A 10173-nucleotide genomic window follows, 5' to 3' on the forward strand; every position below is an offset into this window, starting at 1 on the left:
ATAAATATGAAATTTTTCTATTTTTCCAGTCTCTGCTACTAACTGTGCAATCAATCTAATTCTCCAACTTTTCTGTCACTTGTGGCTATTATATCAGCCTCCTTCTTTCTAGTTCCTAAAGACTCAGTCCTATTCAATTTAAAATCTCAATCTCATATTTGAGGCAAACTGCTCTTCTCCTACTACCGAACCTCCAGCATATGTTGATGTAAGTGTTATAAACAACAGGAAAATGTGACATATTAGACTTTAGGATGACCAGCAAGGTGAGGGTGCAACTTTAGCTAATATGGTCAGGGTAGACCTCTTAGAAGAGCTGAAATTTGAGCCAAGACCAGACTTTTGAGAATGAATAACCCCTAGAACTCTCTTAGTCAGCGTCCACAGGTAAGGGAATAACAGGAGCAGATGCCCTGAGGTGAGTACACACTTGGCCTAAAAACAGTAAGTGTTTTAAAAAGGCCAGTATGGCTAGATTGCCGTGAATAAGAGGAAATATGTAAGACATGGCCAGAGACAAGCACGGCCAGGTGATGAAGGAAGGGCATGGCACCTATGGTAAGGAGTTTGGAGCTGGAGACAATAGATTTGAGTATTAACAATGGATAGCTTCACTTTGCCCTATAGTCCATCTTTCTTGCAATCACCCCGTCTTTCCCCATCACCAGTTTCTCCTTTAATACTGGATCATTCCCATTGGCATATAAGCATGCTTTAGTATCATTAAAACTGTCTTCAAAAGTCATTAAAAACATCATGATTAAAATTTATTGGCAATTCCCGTTTCCCTCCAGCTGTAGCTCCTTTTCTCTACTTCCTTCATTGTAAAATTCCTTGAAAGAGTCGCCTATACTCCCCATACCCATGTCTTCACCTTCTAGTCTCCCCTTAGCCCCCTCCAGTCATGTTTTTATCTCTTCTATTGTATTAAAATGCCCTTATCACAGTCCCTCACAACTCTCATTCTGCTATATTCTCCATTTTCTCAATCGGTGCAAGTTATGTTTCCTTCAATGTATTCTTTTTCTTATTTCTCACTTTCTCCTCTTCTTTCCCTTCACTATTTATATTACAGAAATGGAATTTTTATATTTATTATTGAATAGGTATAGATTTATTATTCTTCATTTTCAGAGCTGATAAATAGAAAACTTTTGAATTACCCTGTGGACTAGTGACTGCCAAAAGGACATAAACTAAAACCAAACACATTGCTATTAAGTGGTCTGATTCATGGTGACCCCATGTGTTACAAAGTAGAAATGTTTTATAAGGTTTTCTTTTTTTTACTGAAGCAGATCATCAGGCCTTTCATTCGCTGTGCTGCTGTGTGGATAAACACTGCCAGCGTTCAGGTTCGTAGACAAGGTGAACTGTTTGCACTACCAGAATGCCCTGTCACTTATCCAGAATTGATTTTGTAATAAATAATAGGAATTTACTGAACTATTCTTAGGACGTAACTGTACATAGAGGAAACTCTAGTATAAAGTTACAAGGGCCTAGTGCATTAACAGTAAGGTTAAATTGGTAGTTATGCAAAGAATAGTATTTAGAGTTTAAAAACTATTTCCTATATTTTTTCAAAAATTAAAAAGGATTTTATCTTTGACAGTGAAATTCCTAAGGAGTCCTTGGAGGCCATCTTGTTGGAGTTAGAATGTCACTTTACATGGAATTTACTGAAAGAAGACATCGATTTGTTGGATGTAGAAGATACGATTGGGCAGCAGCTTGACTTTCTTACTACAAAACCCCGACTCACTCTTTATAACCTATTGGCTTATGTGAAACACTTAAAAGGCCAAAATAAAGATGCTTTAGAGTGCTTGGAGCAAGCAGAAGAAATAATCCATCGAGAACACTCAGACAAAGAAGAAGTACGGAGTCTAGTCACTTGGGGAAATTATGCCTGGGTGTATTTTCACATGGACCAACTTGAAGAAACACAAAAGTATATAGACAAGGTTGCAAACGTCTGCAAGAAATCATCCAGTCCTTCTAACTACAAGCTGGAGCGCCCTGAGATTGACTGTGAGAAAGGGTGGGCACTCTTAAAATTTGGAGGAAAGTATTACCAAAAGGCTAAAGGAGCTTTTGAGAAGGCTCTGGAGGCAGAAGCTGACAATCCCGAATTTAACATTGGCTATGCCATCACGGTGTATCGGCTGGACGACTTGGACAGAGAAGGTTCGGTAAAGAGCTTTTCTCTGGGCCCTTTAAGGAAGGCTGTTACCCTGAACCCAGATAACTCCTACATTAAGGTTTTCCTGGCCCTGAAGCTTCAAGATGTACATGCAGAAGCTGAAGGGGAAAAGTATATTGAAGAAATACTGGACCAAATATCAGCCCAGCCTTATGTCCTTCGCTATGCAGCCAAATTCTATCGCCGAAAAAACTCTTGGGACAAAGCTCTTGAACTTTTGAAAAAGGCCTTAGAGGTGACACCAACCTCTTCTTTCCTGCATCACCAGATGGGGCTTTGCTACAGGGCACAAATGATCCGGGTCAAGAAGGCCACACGCAACAGGCCTAAAGGAAAGGACAAACTCAAAGTCGATGAGCTGATTGCGTTTGCTATATTTCATTTCAAAGCAGCTGTGGAACGGGACTCCATGTTTGCATTTGCCTACACAGACCTGGCCAACATGTATGCTGAGGCAGGCCAGTACAGCAATGCTGAAGACATTTTCCAGAAAGCCCTTCTTCTGGAGAATATAACTGATGATCACAAACATCAGATCCACTACCACTATGGCCGCTTTCAGGAATTTCACCGAAAATCAGAAAAGACTGCCATCCATCATTATTTAGAAGCCTTAAAGGTCAAAGAAAGGTCATCTCTGCGTACCAAACTGACAAGTGCTCTGAAGAAATTAGCTACCAAGAGACTTGGCTACGATGCCTTCGATGTGCAGAGTTTAAGTGCCCTTGGGTTCCTTTGTAAGCTGGAGGGAGAAAAGAGGCAAGCTGCTGAGTACTATGAGAGGGCTCAGAAGTTAGATCCTGAGAACGCTGAATTCCTAACTGCTCTCTGTGACCTTCGACTTTCCATTTAAATACATTCCTAGAAAGTTAGTTCTGAGCCCTGCCCCCTAGTTTTTGGTTTTCATATTTTTGATTTTCCATTGTTTTAATCCATTGCTCATTATAGATCCAATATTTACTGAATGGTTATTGTGTATCAGGCATTTTACTAAATGCTTTATATATGTTATGATGGATCTTGGGCTATTTTTTTCTTTTATTATCAAAATGGTTCATTGAGAAACAGCAACATTCCTGCTATTATAACTTTAAAAAATGATATGGCCAGTAGGACTGTACACCCTTTATCTCTGCTAATTATAATTTTCTGATTAAATTTCATCAGATTTCCTACATTACTTACTTATGCAGTAAATATAATCCTATAAAGCCTCTGACATCTAGGTCAGGAACACTCTTTTAGGAGTGCGGAATTATTAGTTATGCTCTTAATTGTAGTTTGGAGAAGATAGAATCTTTCACTTACGGATTTCTAATCTTGATCAGAATATTTAACCATCAACCTGATAATTATCTGAAGAATTTTCTTTTTGGGGAAAAAAGTTCATAATAAAGAGTTTGTTATCTCTGATGACTTCAATGAAAGCAGAGAAAACTAGAACAAGAGAAAACAGATTTCCTCAAACTTTAAATGTATACAGAATTTCAGCAATCTATGAGAAATCAGAAATATTATCTTACCAAATGTTCATAAGTTAAGTAGCTAAAAATAGTTATGAGGAAAAAAATGAATAATGCAAAATAATTAGTTTCAAATGTCTCTGGTTCTTTTAACTAGAAGAGAAAATCTAAATTGATATACTTCTAATTACAATTGCAATATTTTTAGGTTAAAATCATTGTCATAGAAAGCAGACCAATTGAGAAATTGGGGAAAATGATAAACAAATGGATAAAGTATATGCCATTAACCTATATCCTTACATTACCAAGATCTCAGTGTATTTATTTTGGTTCTGAAGTGGGTATAGTGCACATTTCTGGACTTTCATTAATTTCTTTAACGACTTCTGTGAAGCTTTTTCTTTTGTCTGAAGTTTTCAGATTGGCATTTTTTCCTGCAGCTCCCCCAGGAATAATTAAACCCAGCTTTCATATCCACCTTGAGAGGTCACTGTTTGCTCTTATCTGAAGGGAATTTTTACACTGGGACATTATATGTGGCTTCTCTCACATTGTTCCTTTGGTTATAGACTGCACAGTTATATTCACTACCACAGTATTAGTGGAAAAGTTTGCCATGTGATTTAATCCTCCATACCCAAAATGTAGCTCTTAAAATTATTATATGTGTAGTTTTTACTTCTTGTTACTTTTTTTAAAAATTTCTATTATGGTTTTAATTATTATAAAAGTACTGAATTCTTACTGTAACATTTCAGACAATACAGAAGTATGTGAATTTAAAAGTAAGAGCACTCCTTAGCCTACCCCAGTCCTACACCCCCAAGGTAAACTGTTAACAATTTTATATATATCCTTCCAGATCTTCTTTTCTATGCATATTCAAACATACACACACACATATATATATATTTATATATATACTGCTGTGTATCTCATGTAATTAAATTTTTTTTAATGTTTTGTTTTACTTAAATCCCTGCTGTTTTTGATTATTTTTCTTATTGTTGATTTAAAAAGGAAGAACAGGAAAGAGAATGATCTTTATTCAAGAATTTAAAAAATTCTGGACTAGAGTCCTGATCTTTTCATTAGAAACATTCATTCCTTTTGTAGTAAATATTTTAGGATATTACCTAACAAAGCAGGTCATTTTAACCCCACTGGGAATAACGTTGAAATTAAAAAAGATGATGCTCCTAACTAGGGACTTCACATGCTTTAAAGTACAGTTATCAAAACAGCAATATCAAAGATACAATGATGAAGTCTACATATTTTAAATAATATGCATCAAGGCCTATTAAATGACTTAAAATTCCACTAGATATTAAAACATGGCTATATATAAGAAGTTATACCATACTAAGAAAGTATAGAATCAGAATGTGAAGAATATGATCTCAAATATTAAACTAAAATGAATATGTTGTCTATGATAACTTGAAATTTTGTCATTCATTGTGTTTACTCTCCTAAAACTTACAAGAACTATTTGGAGATAATTTCATAGTTTTGGGATTGAAAAAGACCTCATAGTTCACCTTTCTCAGTTAATCATCAGAACTGGAGGCTTGAATTATCTTCCTAAATAGATAATCTCATCTTTATTCTTAGAAATTTGTTCATTCAATTGAACAGACTTTTGGCTTATACTGTACACATTTTAATCTTGGGTCTGTCTTTAGGTACCTCAAAGATATAATCCTTTTAGAAGTGACATCCCTCCTGTAGCAGAACTCTTGATTGCAGAGGGTAGAAAACCCAGCTCAAACTGACCCAAGCAAAAACAGGAATATAATGACTGATGTAATTTAATAGTCCAGTGGGTAGCCTTAGTTTCCAATGAATTTGAAAAGATAAGTCTCCAGAAACACATCAGGGTCTATTATTAGAAGTCCAGTGATGCTGAGCAACGAAAAATCAAATGTCTAATACACGTACATAAAAGTATTTGAAAACAGTTGTCCTTTCTCTCCCTGAGACTTTCACCTTGTCCAAATAAGACATACTCAGTTCTCCTCCTCATCATGGTCAGTTTGACTTTACTCCAAATTGTCTGTTGTTTGCTAATTGTGCTCAGAGTTTAACTCAATACACAAGGTGAGAGTTTGGGACTATAGGAGAATGATCCCTTCTTTTTGTAAATTGTACTTTTATTAATGTGGCCAAAATCAAAGTACTCATTTTGTACCTACATGTACAAAATTTTTCCACACGTGCTATTTAAAGTACTTCTTTTACACCCCATACCTGAGCAGTTGGCATATTGAAACTGAAATTTCTGTCTTTGTCACTTGGTTGTTTGGTTCAATTAAAATGACTCATACCTCTTAAATTGTTCAGGAAAAGTTTGTGTATGAAATGCTATTCATTGCAGAAAGCATAACTAATAGCAGGAAACTCAGCTTAAACAGGCTTTAAAGCAGTAAGAAAAATAAATAAATCTTGTGGTTCAAGCAGCGCAACCAGGAAAGCAGTCGCTTTCTCTGCTTCCCAGCTCTGATGTGTTAAATTAGGCTCCATTCTGAGAAATTCTTACTTTTGTGGTCCTAGGAAGGCTGCCAGATGCTTTATTATTCCTATCCATATCTCTTCTGTCAGCCATCTAAGAAAAGGCCAGGTCTGCACTCTGGTAAGACCATCTTAGGTCACTGACATGCCTAACCTCAAATCATTCAGCATGGCCAGGGTGTGTTGGGGGGCAGGTATTACACTCATTGGGTAGTTCTGGGCCACATAGCTGGTCCTGAGAGCCAGGATTGGGTAAAAAGGGTTGACTTCCCTGGAACCACATGGTGCAAGGATGAAATTATCAAGAAAATTGGTACTGGATACTTGTTGTATGTGCCATTGAGTTGGACCCGACTCATAGTGACCCCTCCCTGGGTTTCCAAGGCAGTATCACTATGGAAGTAGATTGCCCAACCTTTCTTCCAAGGAGTGGCTGGTGGGACTACATACTGGCAGCCAAAAATACCAAGGATCGATAGGTTTGAATCAATGCCTTTCCCCCCGCTATTTGGGAGTCCCTGGGTAGGAGCTCTAATGGCATAGTGCCTAAGGCACTTGATTGCTAACCAGAAGGCTGGCAGTTCAAACCCTCCAACCACTCTGCAGAAGGAAGACAGAGTAATCTACTTCTGTAAAGATTTACTGTCTTGGAAACCCAATGGGGGTTACTAGGAGTCAGAATCAACCTGATTGCAGTAAGTTTGGGGTTTTTGGGGGGGATTGGTGCAGATGGTTAACACACTCAACTGGTATCTGAAAGGTTGGTGGTTTAGTACACCCAGAGGGACCTCCAATCTACTTGCAAAAAATTACCCGCTGGAAAACCTATGGAGCACATTTCTACTCTGACGTGTATGGAGTCACTACCATGAGTAGCAGTCAACTAGATGGCCACTGGTTTCATTTGTTTCTAGAGAGTCAAAATTGCAAATTACCTCAGTTCAAAGATAACCTTGTACACCCACAGAACTTTGGAACCAGGAGAAGAACCCTGAGAAAATGCTTGCTCTAACCATATTTATTGATGAGAAAATTGAGACCAAGATTGGTGGTGAGACTTACTAAGATTTTACAGCTAATATGTGGACTATAATTTCTTCTGACTCCTGGCTCAGTAGCACTATTCCCATTTGACAGAGTTTCCACCTATCACCAATACGTATATGTGTTATACCATGTTAAACCTTAATACAATTCAAAGGAAAAAAAGAATTGAGGGTGGCACAAATGGTTACGTGCTTGACAGATACAATTCAAAGGAAAAAACAACAGTAAACAAAAATCACAAGTCACCTGTGTATATATAACACTCATTTCATTGAAAAAGTTCTAGGAGGTAAAAGAATCTACCACAGAAATTGAAACAATTTACAACCTCATACAAATAATAGCTGTTCTTTTGAAAGAAAGCAAGACAAGAACAGAAGGGAGGAAGGAAGAAAGAATGTCTCTCCACATTGTACTAGGCCTTGCCTATTTCTCTGATATCTCTACTCTTCTAACTCTGAAACAAAAACCAACTCACCCATTTTTCTTAAGCAGAGCCAATTCGGTTCTAACTCCTATCCTCTTAGTCACAGACTTACCTTAGCGTAACCAAATTCATCAAATTGCTTAGTTCACCAAAAGGGTCTTTTATTGTAACAGATTCACTCTCCTTTGAAGGCAGTTGTAGTTATAAATAGTATCCCCTCACAGTGCGATTTCACCGGAATTATACATTGTAAAGTGAACTCAATCATCAAATTTGTCTTTACTTGTGTATACTATAATAAGCATGGAGTTCCTGGGTGGTGCAAATGGTTGACTCACTCAGCCACTAACCAAAAGGTTAGCGAAGAAAGACTTGGGGATCTACTCCCTGAAGCTCAGCCATTGGCAACTTCATGGAGCACAGTTCCACTCTAACACACATGGGGTCGCCATGAGTCAGAAATTACTTGCTGGCAACTGGTGGTGTACACTAGGCATGATGTTTTATGTTTTTAAATTGACACAGAATCTATTCCCCTATATTATTTGGTTTCAGTATTTTCTAAAGTTTGATGTGGTATGTTTGAGATATCAGACTTTAACTTACTCATCTATCAACTCAAGCCAAAACAATTAACGACATTGGTAGGGTTCGAAATGGGGAACCAAAATGGGACCCAAGATGGCAGTCTGGGTTCCCAAGGAAGGCCAAAACCAGACCCATTGTCATCAAGGCCATCTCGATGCACCACAACTCTCTAGGACATTGTAGAACTGCCTCACAGGGTTTCTTAGTCTGTGAATCTTTACAGAAGCAGACTGCCTCATCTTTCTCCTGCAGAATGACTGGTTCGAACCACTATACTTTTGGTTAGCAGCCAAATGCTTTTACCACTGTGCCACCAGAGCTCCTTCCCAGGGAAGGCAGAGGGCTCAAAACAAAATTTTTACATTAACTTTTGATAAGGGCTGTCCCTAGTCATGTCAACCCAAATCACCATTCGTATTAACTTGGACCCACCACATGAAGAACTGCCCGTTTGTCAGTTTCTGACTCATGATGATCCTGTACACAGAGTAGAACTGCACCCACAGGGTTTTCAAGGCTGTGACTTTTCAGAAGCAGATCATCAAGCCTTACTTCTGAGCCACCTCTAGGTGGGTTTGAACCACCAACTTTTCAGTGAGTAGTCAAGCATGTAACCATTTGTGCCACCCTCAAAAAAAAAAAAAAACAAACTCACTGCCATTGAGTCAATTCAGACTCATAGTGACCCCCAATGGGTTTCCGAGGCGGTAAATCATTACAGAAGTAGATCACCCCATCTTCCTTCTGGGGAGCAGCTGGTGGGTTTGAACCGCCAACCTTCTGGTTAGCAGTCAAATGCCTTAGGCACTATGCTACCAGAGCTCCTTTGATTCCACTACCCTAGGCAATCACTAAAAAATGCAGCATAGCAATTTGTATTGACAAGTAGAAGGGAATAAGTGTGGAATGGGTAATAAGAAGGGGGCGGGGCAGGAAAAAGGAGGAAACAATAGCAAACTTTAATGTCTACTCTAAGGCTAGCCTTTTTCAGGTGGTTACAATTAGAGGTGTCACAAAGTTCCACCACCAACTGGCAGTTTATACTGTGGTGGCTTGCATGTTGCTATGATGCTGGAAGTTTTATCATCAGTATTTTAAAGACCAGTAGAGCCACCCATAGTGGAGAGGTTTCAGAGGAGCTTCCAGACTAAGACAGACTAGGAAGAAAGACCTGGTAATCTATTTCCAAAAATCAGCCAATGAAAATTTTATGGATCACAACAGAATATTGTCTGATACGGGGCTGGAAGATGAGCCCCCTAGCTCACAGCCACAACAATGGACTCTGGCATACCAGTGACAGCCAGGATGGCACAGGACCGGGCAACGCTTCACTTTATTGTACATTGGATTACTATGAGTCGAGCCAACCCTGATGGCAATAGTAACAAACTTTTAGGAGATGTTCTTACTAGTTCCACCAGATGGCAGTGCTACATAACAAAACCAAACCCAATGCCATCCCAGTTGTGTTGTTATGTGCTGTCGAGTCGGATCCAATTCGTAGCGACCCCTCCCTGGGTTTCCGAGGCAGTATCACTACGGAAGTAGATTGCCCCATCTTTCTTCCGAGGAGTGACTGGCGGGTTTGAACCGCCAGCCTTCTGGTTAGCAGTCAAGTGCCTTAGGCACTATGCTACTAGAGGTCCGTGTGGTAGGCTACAAATCTGTATGGAAACCAACTGCCTCATTTTTCTCTCACGGAGTGGCTAGTGAGTTTGAAACACTAACCTTTTGGTTAGCAGCCAAATGCTTTAACCACCACACTACTAGAGCTCCTTCTACATAACAAGTCAAAAGTAAAAAAAAAAAAGCTTTCCTTTGCCTTTTTAAACTCTGGACTTTTTTTTTTTTAAATTAGGATTTGGGTGAAGATTTACAGAGTAAATTCACTTTTCATACAGCAGTTCACATATACTTTGTCT

The 10173-nt window shown here is 38.6% G+C and overlaps 1 protein-coding gene across 1 annotated transcript; it reads left to right on the forward strand.

The window, feature by feature from the left end:
* Positions 1-254: 254 nt before the first annotated feature.
* Positions 255-3059, forward strand: IFIT5 (interferon induced protein with tetratricopeptide repeats 5). Its single transcript, XM_042781422.1, has 2 exons — positions 255-266; positions 1599-3059. Exons 1-2 carry the CDS (start codon positions 255-257, stop codon positions 3057-3059), a joined length of 1473 nt encoding a protein of 490 aa, XP_042637356.1.
* Positions 3060-10173: the final 7114 nt, after the last annotated feature.

The sequence above is a fragment of the Orycteropus afer genome, unplaced genomic scaffold (assembly GCF_000298275.1).
Source record: "Orycteropus afer afer isolate SDZICR_OR568_19922 unplaced genomic scaffold, OryAfe1.0 scaffold00118, whole genome shotgun sequence".
NCBI lineage: Eukaryota > Metazoa > Chordata > Mammalia > Tubulidentata > Orycteropodidae > Orycteropus > Orycteropus afer.